This window comes from Myzus persicae, unplaced genomic scaffold, assembly GCF_001856785.1.
Source record: "Myzus persicae strain clone G006 unplaced genomic scaffold, MPER_G0061.0, whole genome shotgun sequence".
In the NCBI taxonomy this organism is placed as follows: Eukaryota; Metazoa; Arthropoda; class Insecta; order Hemiptera; family Aphididae; genus Myzus; species Myzus persicae.
The window spans coordinates 1-20,652 of record NW_019100573.1 but is presented as its reverse complement, the minus strand read 5'-3'; the positions used below and the strand labels follow the sequence as shown (position 1 = coordinate 20,652).

The window sequence follows — 20,652 nt, the reverse complement described above, 5'->3', positions numbered from 1 at the left end:
ATATTTTATGGTATTAAGTACTTACAAAAATCAATTTTCAAAATAATTACTGCCATCCCCCACCCCCGGGGCATGGCAGAAACCTACGGGTGCCCCATTCGAAATTCTGCCAAAAACAAACACACACGTGTTCCCCCTACCGTTCCAAAAAACCTACAAACCATCAATACAAAAACCTACAGTACCTACTAATAGCTAATGGCCACAGTTGCCGGCTCAGGATCAAAAAAAAAAAATAAAAATTAGGCTATTACCTATTTTATAGGGATTTGAAATTTTTTTTCAGTTTTATTTGTATACCAATGTTGATAAAAATGTTTTTCAGTCGAAAAGCTTGAAAATATAATACAATTTTATACATAAGTTGTACTTAAAACAATTTAAAATACTGTACATAAATGGTCACAATGTTCTTTATAACTTTATAAGTGTTTGAATAAATTGCAACAAATCATGACAATTTACAAGTTATTTTGAAGATAAAAATACATATACTTCACAATTAGTAGTAGTACACTGCAGTAACAACAAGTCGGCATGATCACACGGTTCAATTCAAAAGTTTTGGAAAATAAATAAATAAATAAATAATATTTTACCGAATTTACTATATAAATATATAATATACAATATACTATACATGATACATCTGTACTCGATTTTGAATAAACTAGAATAATATTATTTGGATGAAAAATGGCTCCCATAATCAATGATAACAGCAAACCAATAGAAAACGTTCAGCTGGTTGATCACTCTTTTATTATTACGGATCTCTACAATTTACTATAGCCAATTGGTCAAATAAGTTGGCATAATATATTAATATGCTATGGCATGAAATTAGATGGTACCATGTTATCATACTAAAGCATTGTTAACTAACACAAATTGTAATTAAACTTTAGTATAGTGAATATAAACAATTAAAATAAATAGTTTATATCATAATATACAAAATATATTTATTATATATTTTTATATTCTTGAGATTTCCCTGAATACTTATTTTGAATTTTTGAACATTGCTTTATCATTAAAAATAATCCTATCATTTACAATATAAAAATAACAATTCATTTTGAATTAAAATAAGTAAAAGGTTATAGTTGGCATCAAGTAAATACTTTATATGTTCACTTTAATCTGAATATAAAATGCAGATTATGTACATAAATAATACATATATATATGTTATACATAATAAATGCATTATGCGGGCTTAAACTTTTTTTCTGGAGGTGGTCTCATTGATGGTGATAACGAGTTAGTAGGTTGAGATTCTTGTTTAATATTTATGTCTTGAATCATTTCCTGTTTTATTTCTTGTTTCACTTCTTTTTTAATTACTTCATCTGTAAGCAAATAAAAAAAAGTTATTATTTTATTATTCATTTTACTATGCCATAAGCAAATATCAATTATGAATATTAATTTCATACTAATATACCCTACAAATAACAAAATAAAATAAAATCTGTATATTTTGAAATAAATTATAACAATAAAAGTGAAAAAGAGTTTATTAAATTCCATTTTTAGTATTTCATTTTGATATAAAATTTAGAAGGGTTAAATAGAAATATCTTTAAAAAAAAAGGGATTGTCTGTTCAACACAAAATGTTATTACCCAAATCAAACACCATACATAATAAATAAGTATTTAAACTATTTCATGTCTTAAAATTGTTTAACTTAATTTTAGTTCTAGAAAATGTATTTACTTGTTTGTTGATTATTTATAGTATTTTGAGGTGTTGCAGCAAGAGGTTGAGGTAAAGGTAAAGGAAACTTTCTTGTTAATTCGACTAACAACATATCTACTCGTAATCTTTGAAATTGGGAACTAGCTTCTTCAATGTCTCTCTTGCCGGTAACCTTAACTGGAGATGGAGGAGGAGCAGTTACAGGACCAGTAGGCTGACCAGGTCTACGATTTTCCCATGAATAACCTTTAGATGGATGAAATCTAGCTAATGAGTTTAGTTCTTCAAATGCAGTTTCTAAATGGTACGCCGAAGACATCTAAAAAAAAAAATTTTATAAACATATATTAAGTATGTACTAATGTACTATATTATAGTAAAAACTAAAATATGTAGGAATAAATTATCTACGAATAAATAATATATTTGGTAACTATAGGTATATGTACAATTAACAGTATAGTTATAAGAATTAAATTACTTATTGTTAAACACATAGGTACCCCATCTAATATTCCATTTGGAATATTACTCAAATAAAACTTTGTACTTCAAAATTTTAAATAGATTTATTTTATATTTTAATATTTATTTGGTAACGTATAAGATCACACCATTGAAGAAAACAATCAATGTTGGTACAAGTCATATTTTAATATTTTGTTAAAAGTTGTTTAATTGTAATATCACACTCACAATGGTTGCTTAAACTGTGAACACTTTTCTCGTGACTAATAAAAAAAAGAGTTGATGGCCATAGTTGTCGGGCATTAGTTCAATAAAAAAAAAATAATTTACTTTTTTTAATTGATTAAGTTAATATTTTTCTCCATATAAACTTCAAGAGTTAAATACTTAAATGTATTAACATATTATTTTTATTATTTATTTAACTATTAACATATCACTAGGCTATGAGGATCACTAAACTTTTTTTAGTGCTATAAACTAGAACAATTTGGCCGTGAAAAATGTTTGTGAGATAACAGTCAGGCAATACCCACAACCGTGACAATGTGTATGCTTCTTGTGTATTGAACGATGCTTTTGAGGCTCAAGTCGGCTACTGAGTACATTTTATAAGTTGAATTGAGTATAAATTATTATAGAACATTGGTTTGACATAAAATGTATAAATAAAAATGAGTTAGTTGCTTTCCATCTGTAGGAAGCAATCTCTCAAAAAAGATTGAAATTTTAAAATAATGATTAATAATATAGCCTATATATATAATTGATATAATTTGGCTATCTTGTCGTATGCGCTCTACTGGCAACATTGCGACTGCAAAATCAACTAAAAAGAAAATTACTAAATGGTATACTCAGCCCCTAATGCCTCTAGAAGTTCCGAAGTTATTAACACAAGATCCAGAATTGGCTATACCAACCATCCCCACACCAAGTTATGGAACATGAAGATCAACTTCTCTGCAGCCAATGCAATGAACTGCTCTCAATCAAACATATAGTTTTAGACTGTCCACAATTCACCAACGCAAGGAACATCCTCAACCAACCTTTATCGATGGAGAAAGCACTAGGAGAACACAACACACACTTGATCCATAGCTTCTTCAAATGCATTGACACAAAAATTTAACAGAAGGACAAAACTGTACAACTAATATAAAATTAAAATATACAATACTGTAAAAACTACCTATCCTATAGCCTTATGTAATTATCAATTATAACTAAATTATCAAATAATATTAATATAAACAGAACTGCGGGCTAATGACCTAGCCGTTGAAGCCTTTATAAGTCTTAATAAGAAAAAAAAAATAAGCAATACATCAAAATCTTACATACCATGTGAGAGTTAATAATTGAAAGAAGATCTGGTGCTTGATAAACTATTCCAGCAACAATGTAAAAATCAGCAATTGGTGTAGAATGTGTTGGAGAATGTCTGTGTTGTTTACGTACTACGTACAAAATTGGTTCTTGCACATGAAGGAGACAATACTCCAGTCCAATCATATTACTAAATAAAACGTTTAAAACAAAACATATGTAATTTTAAAATATTCTTATTGGCACTGTCTTACAAAATAATACATTCTTTGACATTTAATGCACTGGGGCCAAGTTTATCAAATTTCTAAACATTCAAGCAATTTTTTTTTTTGGAAAACACAATAATGTTTCATTGAATTACTCTAAATGTACCTTGAGTTTTCTTCAAATTAACACATATTTAATTTCCAAAGTCCTTGGTTCTATACTTTCGGGTCTTAGTAGCCAAAAAACACAATTTCCAAAACTTAGCTATTTCAATCATTACTAGAACTAGTTATTTTATAAGTTGCAATAACTAACAGTGAGGTAAAAGAATACATGAATTTGAGTTAGGTTCTTACCTCAGTTGATCCATACTGAGCCGTTGCATTTTAATAGCTTCATTATTACAACTTCGATCGTAGAATGGATTACTACGTTCCGAGAAGTAGTCTAGTATGTTATTAGAGTTGAGCATCGGAATCCAATTACTATCATGCCAAGAAAGACCCAAAGGATTATCTGTGAGAATTTCGTAAATTTAGTAATAATAATGACCAATGACTGATAAATTATAATTTCAGTATGGACATAACACAGTGTTTTGCTAAAGACTTACCCGGCAAACAACCTACTCCACGTCCTGGAAGCATTGTTCAATACGTTAGGTACCTTAAACTTATTTATAACCAAAATTACACTTTTAAAAAAGCTCACAAACTTTCTGAGAATGCGGACATAATGTATCTACGCTTATCTGATACTTGTTAGTTGTCCATCTGTTAAATAAAACCAAATACTAAACATAAAAACTATAGCATATTTTGATGAATTTGTAAAAATGTAAATATAGTAAAGATTATGACGTACTTAAAAATTAATATCAACTAATTTAAATTAGCTTTAATTTTTGACACTGACTAGTGACTATTGACTAAAACATAAATAATAAACCATAATTAAGTTAATAATTCCTGTTATTAATCAATAGTTACACCAAACTCTAAGTAATTAGTTCGTGTTTTTATTTTTTTTTAACAATTTGATAAAGACCGCTATATATCGTCATTATCATTTATCACGATTCTCGATTATATGATTTATAAACACATTGATTATAATAATATACGTATATAGGCTGCTCGCTGACGTCACGGATATAGATATATCTACATCCGTGGCTGACGTCAATGCACGATTATGGAAACCAGTGAAAAAATAGAGCGTTGTGGCAATAGATAGCGCAACAGTGCACATTGAAGAGCATCAATTTAGTTTGAAATGCCGCACTACCCCTCCCCCCACCACCAGACAACCAGACCATGAATTAAATATTATATTCATGAAAATAATAAAAATATAAAATATTTATACTTTATACATTATACTCTAGCGAGTAGCAACAAATTTCGTGCACTTCGTTGCCCATTAAAAATGCCAACTCTATAGCGGCCCCTACACGATCAATATTATTGCGCAATAATTGATATTGTGCAATATTATTGTTCGTCTGATACTAATATTGTGCATACTGCGCAAGTATTGAATGAAAATTGTGCTTGTTTGAAAATAATTGCACAATATTGAATAATTTGTACGTGTAGGCATAATATTGTACAATAATTGTTTTTGACGGTTCAGTTGAATTCAAGTCACCATGGCGAAACGCAATGAAGACCGCGAATTTATTATTGAACTATTGCAATTATATCGCCAACATACAGCTTTATGGAAAGTTAAAAGTACTGAATATAGTGATAGAAACCTGAAGAATGAGGCATATAATGTATTAATTGAAAAATATAAAGAAGTGGACCCAAATGCAGACAAAGAAATTGTGAAAAAGAAAATTAATAGTCTGAGAACTAATTATCGAAAAGAGCTGAAAAAAGTAAAAGCGTCCTACAAATCTGGAAGTGGTACTGATGATATATACGTGCCTCCGTTATGGTATTATAATGAATTAAATTTTCTACAAGACCAAGAAGTACCTGTGGATGGATCATCTACAATTATTTTACAAAGCGAGGATGAGCCACAAGACGACGTAGACCTCTCAATAAACGCACAGGAGCAAAACATACCAGAGGTAATTGGAAGTTTAATTATTTATTACAAATAAACAATTTTATAAGAACATACATTTAAGAAACACATTTATCATACATTTACATTTTAAATAATATTTTCTTGCCAAGTAACTTTCCCTTCGTTGTTAAAATAATCACAGAATTTTAGTCTAATATTTTTCGCGGATATTGATGCATTTCTTCCTCGTAAAGGTTGTAGACAGTGTAATTGAGGATGTTCTATATTAACGTCATTTTCAGGGTTATCAAAATTATTGTATTTTGAAATATCTGAGTATTGATCTTTTATTGTTCTTCTTAAAAAATTATGAAGATAACAGCAAGCTAAAACTATTCTTTGTACTTTTTCTGGTGATAAATTTATTGTGGTCAAAAGTAATCTAAAACGTGATACTAATATGCCAAATGTATTTTCTACTATACGCCGAGCTCGGGATAGCCTGTAGTTAAACACTCTTTCTTCTCTAGTTAAATTTCTTTGAGGAAAAGGTTTCATAAAATTATCTTTTAGTGCAAATGCCTCATCTCCGACAAAAACAAATGGTAATTGATAATTACTGTTGGGCATTATTTTTGGAGGAGGGATATTTAATTCTCCTTTTTCTAATAACTGACCAAATTTTGTATTTGTTATCACGGCTCCATCTGACATACGCTCATTAGCTCCTACGTCAACCATAATGAATTCATAGTTTGAATCTACGACTGCCATTAGTACAAGACTAAAAAAATGTTTGTAGTTGTAATATTGAGAACCAGATCCTTTAGGCTTTTGTACTGCTATGTGCTTTCCGTCTACGGCACCGATGCAATTAGGAAAATTCCATTTTCTTTCAAATCCATTAGCAACTGCACTCCAACCTTCAGAATTCTTAGGAAGCTAAAATAATATAAATATTTATGTTAGTGACATTACGTTTAATTAAGGACAATTAATTATTTTTTTTAATATCATCTATGATACTTGGAACTCTGTGAAAAATTTACCTGTCTATATGTTTAGGAACAATACACAAATGTTAAGCTAAGACCGAAACCAACCATACAGCCACCACCAGCAAAAAAAACAAATGGTTACTTCTCAAAAGGAATTACTAAATATAGCATGTGAGTATTTGAAAAATCACGATGAGTATGAAAATCTCGGAATATCATGGGCAAATGAGATACAAAAAATGAGAGTTGATCAACAAATGCATGCAAAAAAAGCCATTCATGATATTTTGTATGAAGGTCAGTTGGGTACTTTACATAAAAACTCCGTAAAAATCAATGAACCTTTAAGTAACCAAATAACACCTCAATCCTCAGTATGGTCATTTCCATCAACTTCGTCAACACCATCACCATAACTGACAACACCACAACTTCATATAGAGCAGTATCACTCTTTGGATAGTATTGACAGTGCAGCAGCATATTTTTCAAATTACTCCGATCAGTAAATTTGTTTATTTTCAATTATTTAAAGTATGTTTAATTTTTTTTTTTCAATCATAAAGTGTGTATTGTATAATATAATAAAACAACATTTGTTTACCTGAATGTATTCTTGCAGTTTTGTTATCATAGCCTCGCATGTTTCCAAAATAATAGAGCTGATAGTTTGTGGTGCTATTGCTGTGCTAAATTTTAAGTCTTCGAAACTTCGACCTGTTGCTAAGAATCGGAGCGTTGTTGCAAGTCGTTCTGTTGGTGAAATAGCCTTTCTCATCACGGTATCTTGTTTTGTAATTATTGGAGATATCATTTCCAACAACTCATTAAAACTGTCATTATTCATGCGTAAAAAATTTTGGTAATCCCTTGGTTCACTTCGCTTTAATTCACGTAGTAAATTTTCAGAATCCCGGAATAAAAATCCCCGGAAAAAAAATCCCCGTTAAAAAATCCCCGGTAAATAAAATCCCCAGAAAAAAAATCCCCGGAAAAAAAATCCCCAAAGCAACTATTTAAAAGCGGAATGACTATAATACTACCAATATATAACTTGACTAACTCACTGGACACTCTCTGATAAACGTTGAGCCTGAACAATGATAGATCGAGGCTTGCAATTTACACGGTACATTCGTACTACAAATTTAGTGTGCAATAAGAANTTGCAATTTACACGGTACATTCGTACTACAAATTTAGTGTGCAATAAGAAAGCATTTTACAGATAAAAAAGGTTCGCGGGCCGCTAGTTGGGTGGGCCTTGGCATAGAGCAATAAAATTTGAAATTGGGAAAATACAAGTCAAAATAACTCAAAATACGTAATATTTGGTATCTATACGTTATTATAACGGTTACGGTTAGTACATCTTCAGTTCCTATTAAGTAACTTTGATTTGTGTGACTGTGCGAGGCCGTAATTGTCCGGCTATGGAAATCAATGCGACTATGGAAATTGTTAAATCTAACCAAGGGAACTATAAAATTTGCTTAAATGGTTATACTTATGTACACCAAAAAGACTGTAAGTTTTTCAAGAGATGGAGGTGTGCAAAATATAGTTCATTTAAATGTTTAGCCATTTTAAAAACATCGCTTCAAAATAGTAATCCAAGGGAGATCCATGAACACAATCATTCTGCCGATAAAAATGGTAAGATTTATTTTAATTTAATAATTTACATATAGTTAGGACACTTATATATTTATGTGTTATAAATATGTTCTCAAATTTTAATTAATTAATAAATTAATGTAGCACGACAAATTATTGTCGATAACAATTTTATCATAGGCCTTGATAAGTAGGTACCTATTACTGAATTAGTAACCAATTAGTACGTCCAGAATATAATTTTACAGATTTTGTTTTATTCGACAGACGATAAAATAAATCACTATAGGACAGTGTTCCAACTTATAATTTTAATTTTCCTATAAAATATTATGTAAAATATTATACAAACAAATTTAAAAACAAATATAAAACTACAAATATTTTATGTTCGCAAGATTTCCGCCAATGAATATAAATAAGAATTGTTATTATTTATAGCTATAGCTGCCATAAAAGTTAAACAAGAAATAAAAAATAAAGCTTTATCCTCAAATGATACACCCGGCCAAATATTTTCGGAGGTAATCGGGAATCTGGATGTCGATGTTTTAGCTGAGTTACCCAAGGAAGAATATTTAAAACGTAGTATTAGATATCATCGAAGTTTTCATAATCCGAACGAACCTCAAAATATCAAAGAAATTGTTATTGATGGTAAATTTTTTTTTTTAATTATATTAATTAGAAAATAAAATCCTATACTTAACAAATTATATCTATTTTATTACAGGTGAATGGGCATTATTGGGTAATAATAGACTATTATTGAGGGATAATGGTCCAGAGGCATCTGAAAGGATAATTATATTTGCAACAGATGAACACTTGCAACTGCTTTCAGAATCAGATACTTGGTATTTAGACGGGAATTTCGGACTGTCTCCAAAGTTTTTCCTACAGTTATATGTAATACGGGTAAAAAAAAATAATGTATTTGTAACTACGATTTACTGTATTTTACAAAGGAAAACTAAAAATACATACGTAGAAATGTTTCAAATTATAATGGATGAATGTGCTGAACGAAATGTATACCCTGACCCCAAATGTTTACATCTCGATTTTGAAAGCGCAGTTATTGAAGCAGCTAAAGAAGTAATTGGTGTCCATATTGATATAAAAGGCTGCTTCTATCACTTATGTCAATCGACGTTCAGGAAAATACAAGAATTGGGCTTTGCTTCGAAATACCATAAGGATGAAGAGTTTCGAAAACAATGTGGAATGATTGATGCACTTGCATTCCTTCCATTGCACCTCGTAGAAGATGGAATGAAATATTTAAAATATAGTTTGCCTGAAAATCTTATGGATTTATTAGATTATTTTGATTCGTATTATGTAAATGGCAAGTATCGAAGAATTGGAAACGACGAAAATAACATGAGGTTTCGAAAACTGCCACCAATGTTCCCACCAGCTGTGTGGAATGTAAATAAAACCACCCTCAATGACTGCCACAGAACCAACAACATCGTTGAAGGGTGGAATAATAGGTTTTCCAAACTAGTTGGTCAAAAACATCCTACAATGTGGAAACTTATTAGGAAAATTAAAAATGAAATTGACGCCGATCGAGCACAGTTAGCATTGGATGCTTTAGGTGAACCAAGACGTACAAAAAGAGGACAAAATCAAACAATAAATATCCGCTTGAAAGAGTTAGTTATAAGACAAAGTGAAGATAAATTAAGCATTGGAGACTTTTTGACAGCTGTGTCTAACAATATAAGAAAACGAACCGACTGAACCGAATCTGACTATAATTATATACATTTATTTTATTATTAATTAACTAACTAATATTATATTATTTTTTTTTTACTTATTTTCTAATTATCTAATTTTTACTAATTTTAAAATTTTTTACTAATTATAATTATGTACTTTTTTAAATAGTTGCTTTGGGGATTTTTTTTCCGGGGATTTTTTTTCTGGGGATTTTATTTACCGGGGATTTTTTAACGGGGATTTTATTTCCGGGGATTTTTTTTCCAGGGATTTTTTTTCCGATTACCAAATTTTCACTAGTAAATTCTTCTCGTTTTAAATACCATTCCTTAGCCCAACGCCGCCGTTTTGGTTCTTTTGCGGTTGCAAAATATAAAACGATTGCGAGACACGCTTTCCGTTTTTTAGACATAATAATAATAAATTATTATTATAAATAATTTTAAAATCTAAAATCACTAATCTGCTCTCAGTGAATAGTTATTTCAAACTGAATATATTGCACAAAAACATTGAATCGTTTATATTCAAAAATATTGTACAATATAATATTGCACAATATTTATATTGCGCAATAATATTGATCGTGTAGGGACCGCTTATATGAGACTAGCTTGTGAGTTGTGATAATGCGAGTAGTATATTATTAGGTAGGCTATTCACTTGCGGTGGATTGCGGCCCTGCTAGGTGCATACTCTACAGTCTACATTAAGAGTAATATGTTTATATATTGTTTATTGTATATATATTGTCATATATCTCTCATCGTTAAGACAGCGTTCGTAAGAAACGTTTACGTTCGACTGTTTTTTCTCCGACTTAATGTGCAAAGCCGACTACCACGAATCTTTTCATTTTTTGGGTTAATAAATAGCCAACGACACTCACAAATAATTTGGCTTTCTATAGGTAAAATAATTTTCAAAATCGGTTCAGTAGATCCAGAGATGACCCCCTATACAACCTCACAAACTTTACCTCTTTATAATAATATATATACATACCTAGTTAAGATATAAATAAATATTTAATCAATGATAGTGCTAAATACTAAATAGTAAATACGTACCACAGATCCATATCTATAGTTATAATATATTATGGTTATATATATATTTATATTATATGTCTATGGATTCGCCAACCATGCTCAATGCAGGCACGGATTCAGAGCAAAGATATGGGGGGGAGGGGGGCACAATTTTTTGTTAAAGTAAAATTACATTATTGGAATCACTGTCTAACATGAACTAAGTTACCTAGTAGGTACCTATTATCTTAATTTGTGCACCCCAGAACGATACGTATAATAATATATCATACTATCGTATACTATCAGACATAATAAAGGACGTAATTTGAAATATAGGAATATCAGGATTTGTAGAATTATTAAAAAAAATTGGGAAGTATGTCTGGGGGGGGGGGGGCGAGCCCCTTGGCCCCCTCCCTGGCTCAATGGCCATTGCTCACCGTTTTTTCTTTCAACAATGCAATGATTCAAAATCCGATTTTCGGAATCTTTTAAATGTACCTACCTAATGTTTTATATTACTACCTATACCTACTCAAGGAGTATCTTGTGGGTATACAAAATTTATGTTTTTCAGATAGGAACCATCTTGTTTAATGATGTACTTAATTCAAAATACAAACGATTTGTTTTTAAGATATGAAAATATTTAATAATTTTATACGAAGAAATAATATAGTTATTTGGCCACGGGTGAAATAATTTATATCGTATTTCTGACTTTTGTGTTTAAACTTTAAACATTAAGACGTAAATTATTGTATGGTGGTTAAGTAGAATAACAATGTGTTAGAATTTATGGTACCTACTTACATACTATTTACACCTTACGGTAATAATATGCCCCATATGTGTTTATGTACCTAATAATAATAATAATCACAAGAAAAATTAATCTCAATATACAATATTAATGATGACATTCTGACATTCACAATAACAGTGTAAAATATTTTAAATGATAATATGTTGCAAAATTAAAAAATTAATTAAAAATATTCATAGGAGGAGAATGAAGATTAAATTATTTGAATGATTTTTGTATTTATATTTTTTTATGTAGAACAAAAATCTTTATTGTCTTCATGGTTCATGATTACGATTACAAATTTTAATTTTTTCCCACTACGATAGCTCCACTGCAATTTAAAGATAATAACATTTTGAGGTTAGGGCATTTGGCTAGGTAATCGTGATATCAGCAGAAAATCAACAATCATTCTAAACGAAACAAAATATTGTAGAAATTACGTACCTGTACTGAATTTATTTTCATCAACTTCTAAAATATAAAACAGATCTATAGTCTATAGATTTACAGATTCACAAGATGACTGAAGAAGGAACCAGTAAGACATTAGAAGATCCATCAGTTTGGGAAGACAGTGTAAGTGCTGTTTTTTTAAATCAATTTTATTATTAGTGTTTACACGTACATATAAATGTTTATTGTTTGACCAATTGTAAATAATTATAGGACCGAGTAGAAGATGAAATTTTGCTCATGTCCAATGAAGAAATAACATCACGCACACGTCTACTAGACAATGATATAAAAGTCATGAAAAGTGATGTTATGCGTATTTCGCATGAACTGCAATCGCAAGCTGATAAAATTAAAGAAAACACAGAAAAAATTAAAGTCAACAAGACATTACCTTATTTGGTATCTAATGTCATAGAGTTATTAGATGTCGACCCACAAGATACCGAAGAAGACGGTGCTGTAGTTGATTTAGATAGCCAGAGAACAGGGAAATGTGCAGTTATTAAAACATCAACGAGACAAGTTAGCAGATGTTTTAAATATTAATAATTTAGTTATATTATAGTCGCATTCCTTGATGTAAACATATATTTTTTTTATTATAGACCTACTTCTTACCTGTTATTGGTCTGGTAGATCCAGAACAATTGAAACCAGGTGATCTGGTCGGTGTTAACAAAGATTCGTACCTAGTATTAGAAACATTACCAGCTGAATATGATGCTCGTGTTAAAGCAATGGAGGTTGATGAAAGACCGACTGAACAATATGTAGATATCGGTGGCTTGGACAAACAAATTCAAGAGGTAAGTTCTCAGTTATGAACTTCAGTTTTTCATTTTTTGTACTAAATACTGGAATAATTTTATTTCAGCTTATTGAAGCTGTAGTGTTACCTATGACACACAAAGAGAAATTCCTTAATCTTGGTATACAACCACCAAAAGGAGTTCTTTTGTACGGTCCACCTGGTACTGGAAAAACGCTTTTAGCTCGAGCATGTGCTGCTCAAACAAAATCAACATTTTTAAAACTTGCTGGTCCACAATTGGTACAGATGTTTATTGGCGATGGAGCAAAATTAGTACGAGACGCATTTGCTTTAGCTAAAGAAAAAGCACCTGCAGTAATATTCATTGATGAACTGGATGCCATTGGTACAAAACGTTTTGACTCTGAAAAAGCTGGTGATCGAGAAGTACAAAGAACTATGTTGGAACTCCTTAATCAATTGGATGGTTTCAGTTCAACAGCCGACATAAAAGTGATTGCAGCTACTAACAGAGTAGATATTTTGGACCCGGCATTGTTGAGGTCTGGTAGATTAGATAGAAAAATTGAGTTCCCACATCCCAATCAAGAAGCTCGTGCCCGTATTATGCAGATTCATTCAAGAAAAATGAACAAATTTGATGTTAACTTTGAGGAACTTTCAAGATCTACTGATGATTTTAATGGGGCCCAATGCAAGGCTGTTTGTGTTGAAGCTGTAAGTTGATTTAACGCCCATTTTATTTATTATGTAGTAAGAATGTATTATTTTTAATGTTTGGGTAGATTAAACAGTTAAAACATAGAAGTAATAGAAAGTTACCCTTCTATACTCTGTCTCATATAAGATTATCCTCAGGCATCCATCAATTTCCGTCCAGTTCAGTCAGACCACTAGCATTGATTAATTTGATTTTTATGCGCAGAATCTCACCACCTGGGGTTACTTGTATATGAGACAAGAATAGAAGAGTATCTTCCTTTGTTACATCTGAGTTCTAACAGGGCATAATACATTTACATTATAATTTATAGATATAAATTATTATTTATTAATAATTGTTGAATTTGTTCACTATGAAAGTTGGTAATTTTATAATAGTTGGGTACTTTCTACAACCATATTTTATAAGTAATCTGAATAGTTAACTTTAAATTGTATTTCTTATGTTGAGATAGATTTTGTTTACTAAAAATTATGTACACAATAGGTATCTTTATTGAAATTTTTTAAATTTAGATTCTCTTTAAGTTTGTTTTAACCTTATTTAACAGTCTGGTGGTGTTAGGTACATAATTATGAATTATGAAATGTTCACACGTCCATTAATAGTATTATTTTTAATTTAATTTAATTGGATATGTATTATTTAGAATTAAATTAACTGTGCTAGATTTAACCAAGGGGTTTTTGGGAGATGAGTAAAATATTATTTACTATAAAACAGAAAATTGCTCTGCTGCATAGTAGATTTAGAGTGCAACTTGCCACTGTTATGGATATGTTAAATTTAAAGTGAATCATTAAATTAATTCTGAACAGAGACACAGGATGTGTCTGACTATTTCCAATGATATTTTATAATTTATTTTTATTACTATTTTCCAAAAATATTCCATATAATACTAGTTAGGTACTAGTTATTAAGACATTCTAATATTTTCTTCCTTCATTTTATAAAACATGGGAGTTCTTGTAAGGTTTTTCTATGCTTTTAATTTGTTATTTTTGCATTCATATGATATGTTTCAATTCTCTTTGTTTTAGTGGGATTCATTTTTACTAATACTATTTCCTTATGTATATTCTAAAAAATTAAAATTCAACCCATTATTAAATAAAATTATTTATGTTAAATTGCAGGGTATGATTGCTTTGAGGAGAGGTGCGTCAACTGTTACTCATGAAGATTTTATGGATGCCATAATGGAAGTGCAAGCTAAAAAGAAATCTAACTTAAACTATTATGCTTAAGAAATTAACAAAACATTTTCATTTATATCTTTTACTTTGTATGGTTTTTTTTCATCTATTAAAACAAATAAATAATTTAGTTATTCGATATTTCTTTGCCACTGTCCAGATTAAATTTTTAAGCAGTCAACAAAAAAAAAATTTGTTTAGTCATTTTGTTTCTTGGTGTTGACATGTTGACCTAAATTGATGTTATTATTCAATCTGAATAATGATTTTTTATGACAACACAACAACGTTATGGATAATATAATAATTTTTAATAATATACTACCTACCTAAATATTTATAATAACATTGAGTATTATTTATTTCGTCATTAAAATCTCAATTTCTTATGAGAATATGGTGTGCACATGGATGTGGCTTGTAAAGCTATAGTCATTAGCCACACCTGAAGTTTTTTTTTGGTGGGCACTCAGCACCAAAATGGCTATCCCCTAAAGCAGTTATTCACAACTTGTACACCGTAACCTCATTTCAGCGACACTACAGTTCATCCGAGGATGAAAAAATTTATATTAGGTATAAAATTACTTGGCATACTGTGTTTCTAATGATTAGAATCGAATCTGTACATCATAGACTTCAAAGTAGTCACTACATTCTCGATAAACAGATAAATGACAAACGCCTAGTAAATTCAGATACTTGACATTGAAACCCTTAAGCTTATCTTCAATTAAACTTGAGAGTTTGATCGTTATTACCTACTTCAAATGCAATATTAAAATCCGCCTTCTGCAGCAATTCTTGTAATCTTACGTACAATTTTGGCTAAGTTCGAAAATACAAATTTTGAAAATTCGAGTCAAAAAACACTTACAATATATCATTATTTCCTACCCTTTCCTGCCGCTTGTTTTTGTGTGAGGCACGATTTTCGGTCCATACTCAAACTAAAAACCGAAACCGTCTTAATGTAGAACCTGACTTCTGTATCCAGTTGTCACTAATCGAACCAGATATTGCTAAAATGTTTAAAATAAACAGCCATGAAAATCTCATTGGTTATTAGTTTTTCAGATTGATTGTTCACTTTTAAAGCAGTTTACTATCTTGTGATATTTTTTCCTCATTATGTCCAACTAAAATGATGTAATTTATTACATAATAATATGTTCAATACAATTAAGTGTTTAAATCAATTTTTAATGAGAACTAGTATTCATTTTCATCACGTTCCTTATGATATTTACAGAAGGGCAACGTAGCTAAATTTGGTTCGACAAAAGGCCCCCGACCACTAAAAATATTGGGAACCGTTGCTCTTAAGTATTTTCCACCTAACTGCTGGAATTCGGAATAAAATTATCAAATAATTCATTTTAATTTTCTGTTAGAATAGGTACCTATATTTTATTTGTGAATTTTTTAGGAGGTATGTATTTTTTTTAGGGGTTTGGCAATTACTTGGGTGAGCACCATAGGCGCAACTAGGGGGGTGCTTGGGGGTGCTAAGAACCCCCAGCTTTTAATTTAGCACCCCCAGATCAAAAACGCCAAAAATGGAAAAATCATATGAAAAAAAGTTATATAGTAAAATAATTGAGGTATTTAGCATAATAATGGCCTATTTCATCAAAACATTAGAGGGAGTACATTTTTATTTTATTGAAAACAATTTATACCAAGTAAGCCAATTTTGCATTTATGATTTATATTTACTAAACATGTATAGTTACTTTAATTTGTTAGTTTTAATGAAATAGGCCACTATACTTTACATGTTAAAATTTAATAATTAACAAGTTTTTTCCAAATGTTTTATTTTAAAGAACATGATGAATTTACACAGTTAAATTTAAACATTGGGTCGTATTCTGATTTAGCTGACTTAGGTACATTGTATACTGGATCATGTCACCCTGTTCTCTCTGTAACTTTTCTTTTTATAGACTTTCAAGCTAAATATTTATTTTAACTTTAAAATACATTAAAAATAAATTATATTATATAATATTATATATACCTTTTTATGGTATTGATAAGTTTATTTTGATCTTAGACTTACACAAAAACCAAATTTGGAAAGCAGTATAGATCATTCCAAAGTGAATGTTGTTAATACAATTACTTTATTAGAAATATTGGAAAAGTATTCCACTAATAAGAAAAAAATAGTATTAGTATGAAATAATATATTATGTATAATAATTGATATTAAAAAAATCTAAATAAAAATATTATTATTTAAAAAATAATGTTTATTTATCTGTTTATACTAGGTCATTATTTGATAAATGAATCACCTAAATATTAATATAGGTAATGATATACTTATATACCTAATGTATTTATGAGGTATATTACTGTTTGGATACTTAAATATTAGTGTGTACCTACTCGTACTGTGCTTATGTTTTACAGTGTATTTAAGATTGATTATAGTAATTAGTAATTATAAAATTGTAGTATGGTACTCGAGGGTGTGGGGGGGGTCTGTTTCATCTACATAATTTTGGCACCCCCAGTGTTTAGCCTCTAGTTGCACCTATGCAGCTGAACCTATTTGAATGAATTTTTTTGTATGCGTTTGGGTGACGCCCTGGATGGTTTAGATTCACAATTTATTAAACCCGATAGTTCTGACCCGGGGAGTTGTTCTAACAGGGATTTTAAGATTTACGAAGGAAATATTTGTTTATATACGGTTGCTATTGGTTATAGGAGAAATATAAATATATTTAGTAGAAATTAGTATTTTTTTTTTTGTTTATTGGTTGCCTCCAGTGGTTCATTGGACAGATCAGGTATAAGCAAGCATACAATTGAATTTTCGCACATCGCCTACCCAGGTGGCTGAGTTCCACTTATAGCCGTTCTTAGGTGTGTCCGCAATCAAAATAAAAATAAAACATATTATTTATGTAAATTACTCATCAAACGGGGTCCGCAATCCACAGCAGGTAGGAATAATATACTGCTCGGCGCTCGCATTATCACCATCGAGTCTTAGGTAGAGTTGGCATTTTTAACGGGCAACAAAGTGCCCGGGATCATCTAGTAATATATAGAACAATAATACATACATACAACAAAATACATCAATATATGTTTATTTTGATCTCTGGCCGTTTCGCTCTTTGTCGGTTGATTTAAATTAATATAAATTAATATATATAAATATTTAATATATCAATTAATTTTTTATTTTATTTGTATTGTACGATACTATAATATAATTGTGCATATAACCTATATAAACAAAAATTGGTATAATATAAACATTTCAGATTCTATTTTTTTTTTTGTTTTTGTTCTTATAACGTTAGAGCCAATAGTGAAATTTTCATGTTATAAATCCAACCCTAAAATTCACTAACTGAAAGTCGGTTAAATTTAAAAGGCCCGTGGACCGTACGTGTCCCTAATATACTTAACTGTTATTGACAGTGGAGTATCCATGTTAATGGGTAAGTTTAGGTAGATTTGAGCACATATTTCATTGAGTGCATATAAAATAAATTCCTCTAATTTTTATCACTTATACAAATTCATTGCGTTCTTAAGGTTTAGAGTTAAAATAATTTATGATGAACAACCACGGGCCGATTACTGTAACATTTTTGATTAAGCTTTGATCTAATTATTTTTTGTCTACCTAATTGGCTACATTTGTGTATTTACCACCATTAAAGATATATTTGTGTAAATATTTAATTATTCCCAATATAATATGGCGTAATGTATTTTGTTTATGGCTAATATGTACATTGTATGTTCGTATAATTTAAATGTATTTTTTTTACGAATTATCAAATTAAAATGTAGGTACAAAGAGTTCTATTCTAAGAAGTAGATAAATTATTAAGCATATACCTAATATGGTTTTAGTGAAGATAATTTATATCTTCGTTCCTATCAGAGACCTTAATATTAAAATGTATAAAAGTTCTAATAGGGAAAATTGAATTCAGTTTACAATTATTTACCCACCCTTTATCGAGAAATAATGGTTAATTTTCAAAAACTGGCAAGATCATTTTAATTTTTAAGTATTCCTCACGGTATGGCTCAAAATATCTCTAGGTATTAACCAGTTTTGAATCTTTTGAAAGATACTTTTCTACGATAAAACGTGTATAAAAATACAAAACTTTTAAAACAAACTACAACTTAATCATAATTTTTTTTTTCCAGGATACCAAATAGGATTTTTTTACTTTTGACCCTCCAAAGTATTAACTGGTAACTTAATGCACTTTTTTACCAAAAATCAAGCTCAAAGTTGAAGATTGAATCACTTTTACTTGAATCTATAGGTAAACTACATTTTTCAAAAATGTACTAACACTACTAACTCTAAAAATTAGCTTGCCTGGATTGAAATTTAAAAAATGGATCAAATTTACCACTTACTTATTACCAAGGTTCGGGACTTAAAGCAATTGCATACTTTTTTTATTTATTGTAAAATGTAGCAGAGTGCGAAATAAATTCATTTCTCAATGCCGTAATACCTTAATAATAAGTTATTACACTAAAGTGTAACTAAATAATAATTACTTAAAAAAAAAATCCTAAAATATTATAGTTAAACAAAATATAGTGTCTACATATAACTATTTTATAGGTAAAATAACTTAAGTCTAAAATGATTTAATTATTATGACTTTATAAATGAAGTTGTTTGTTATGGTAGTGTTGTCTATATTTTATAGTTACTGCAGTTCTTAATGTTTGAACTATAGCAGCATAAGCTTCGCTTATAGGGGGTGCTGCAATATTCAACTCATATTTTTTGTTAATAATGTGCATATTCTATTGTTGCAATAAAGATTATTATTATTATTATTAAATTCTCGTATGGTTGGAGTACGAGAAATGAGAATAGGAGGATATTTTTGTACCTCGAGCGTCCTCGAACTACAAAAAATTTAGTACTCGCGAAATGACAATCCTGACGAACGGAGTCGACGAAAAACGTAGGATTTGCAGATTGACGAACTTGACAAACGGTGTCGGGTGTTGAGAATGACATACTTTGCAAATATTACTCCACGTCCTCAAACCTCTGGCAGCAACATATTCTACGAGCAACATTCACCAAAGATTTCCACAAGCATCTTTTGGACTTCTTCCAAAGCGATCGACATTTAGGTTCACGTGGTACTTCTGCTGACACGTGGGTCAGTGTTTACTCCTCCATACATTGAGGACAGAAGCCTTAGCTCCGGCGACGACTGGAAATTCCTACCAAGTTTGAGTCGCAGTGGTTACTCGTAGACAGCTGTGATTCTCCGATCGACAATCAAGTCCAGTGATTCGATCAATAAATATCGGCGATCGAGTTGCGCCAATGTTGGAGTGTCCACGTGGGAACCGTCCAACTCTGCAACCTTGCTAAAGGTTGGCAGTCACGTGCTCACGTCTCTGCTACGACGTAATACACGGCTGGTGATTCAATCCTGAGCTCGGGTGATGACTTAGTACGCCTCATCGGTGACCCGACTGCCGTTATCTCACCATCAAAAGCCAAAGCTTGCTAGTCAACCATCACGGATCGTTCCTCGT

General features: G+C 30.3%; 4 protein-coding genes across 5 annotated transcripts; 3 read left to right on the top strand and 1 right to left on the bottom strand.

The window, feature by feature from the left end:
* Positions 1 to 1,124: 1,124 nt before the first annotated feature.
* LOC111033931 (mediator of RNA polymerase II transcription subunit 6) lies at positions 1,125 to 4,760 on the bottom strand. Its single transcript, XM_022314891.1, has 6 exons — positions 4,582 to 4,760; positions 4,331 to 4,490; positions 4,074 to 4,233; positions 3,523 to 3,697; positions 1,726 to 2,026; positions 1,125 to 1,355 (listed from the first exon to the last, which is right to left on the bottom strand). The coding sequence occupies exons 2-6, from the start codon at positions 4,362 to 4,364 to the stop codon at positions 1,213 to 1,215; spliced, it is 813 nt and encodes a 270-aa protein (XP_022170583.1). The 5' UTR covers positions 4,365 to 4,490; positions 4,582 to 4,760; the 3' UTR covers positions 1,125 to 1,212.
* A 413-nt stretch (positions 4,761 to 5,173) lies between these two features.
* Positions 5,174 to 7,271, top strand: LOC111033939. Of its 2 annotated transcripts, XR_002604479.1 has the most exons (3): positions 5,174 to 5,800; positions 6,805 to 7,034; positions 7,113 to 7,271. XR_002604479.1 is itself a non-coding variant. In XM_022314904.1 (2 exons), exons 1-2 carry the CDS (start codon positions 5,369 to 5,371, stop codon positions 6,910 to 6,912), a joined length of 540 nt encoding a protein of 179 aa, XP_022170596.1. In that variant the 5' UTR covers positions 5,174 to 5,368; the 3' UTR covers positions 6,913 to 7,271. The 2 variants fall into 2 exon arrangements, 1 of the variants encoding a protein (XP_022170596.1); XM_022314904.1 differs by having other exon boundaries at positions 6,805 to 7,271.
* Positions 7,272 to 7,913: 642 nt separating this feature from the next.
* On the top strand, positions 7,914 to 10,184 carry LOC111033922. Its single transcript, XM_022314882.1, has 3 exons — positions 7,914 to 8,393; positions 8,796 to 9,011; positions 9,088 to 10,184. The coding sequence occupies exons 1-3, from the start codon at positions 8,171 to 8,173 to the stop codon at positions 10,104 to 10,106; spliced, it is 1,458 nt and encodes a 485-aa protein (XP_022170574.1). The 5' UTR covers positions 7,914 to 8,170; the 3' UTR covers positions 10,107 to 10,184.
* A 2,122-nt stretch (positions 10,185 to 12,306) lies between these two features.
* LOC111033950 (26S proteasome regulatory subunit 6A-B) lies at positions 12,307 to 15,225 on the top strand. The gene is made up of 5 exons (XM_022314921.1): positions 12,307 to 12,509; positions 12,600 to 12,911; positions 12,995 to 13,195; positions 13,264 to 13,878; positions 15,025 to 15,225. The coding sequence occupies exons 1-5, from the start codon at positions 12,453 to 12,455 to the stop codon at positions 15,133 to 15,135; spliced, it is 1,296 nt and encodes a 431-aa protein (XP_022170613.1). The 5' UTR covers positions 12,307 to 12,452; the 3' UTR covers positions 15,136 to 15,225.
* The last annotated feature ends 5,427 nt before the right edge of the window (positions 15,226 to 20,652 follow it).

Bases quoted from the DNA above. Each gene is read 5' to 3' on its own strand.
- LOC111033922 (XM_022314882.1), top strand. From the start codon at position 8,171: ATGGAAATCAATGCGACTATGGAAATTGTTAAATCTAACCAAGGGAAC. The intron at 8,394-8,795 runs GTAAGATTTATT...TATTATTTATAG, and splicing joins TCATTCTGCCGATAAAAATG to CTATAGCTGCCATAAAAGTT. The intron at 9,012-9,087 runs GTAAATTTTTTT...ATTTTATTACAG, and splicing joins CAAAGAAATTGTTATTGATG to GTGAATGGGCATTATTGGGT.
- LOC111033931 (XM_022314891.1), bottom strand. From the start codon at position 4,364: ATGCTTCCAGGACGTGGAGTAGGTTGTTTGCCGG. The intron at 2,027-3,522 runs GTATGTAAGATT...TTTTTTTTTTAG, and splicing joins CAATTATTAACTCTCACATG to ATGTCTTCGGCGTACCATTT. The intron at 1,356-1,725 runs GTAAATACATTT...ATTTGCTTACAG, and splicing joins TATAAATAATCAACAAACAA to ATGAAGTAATTAAAAAAGAA.
- LOC111033950 (XM_022314921.1), top strand. From the start codon at position 12,453: ATGACTGAAGAAGGAACCAGTAAGACATTAGAAGATCCATCAGTTTGG. The intron at 12,510-12,599 runs GTAAGTGCTGTT...AAATAATTATAG, and splicing joins CATCAGTTTGGGAAGACAGT to GACCGAGTAGAAGATGAAAT. The intron at 13,879-15,024 runs GTAAGTTGATTT...GTTAAATTGCAG, and splicing joins AGGCTGTTTGTGTTGAAGCT to GGTATGATTGCTTTGAGGAG.
- LOC111033939 (XM_022314904.1), top strand. From the start codon at position 5,369: ATGGCGAAACGCAATGAAGACCGCGAATTTATTATTGAACTATTGCAA. The intron at 5,801-6,804 runs GTAATTGGAAGT...CTATATGTTTAG, and splicing joins AGGAGCAAAACATACCAGAG to GAACAATACACAAATGTTAA.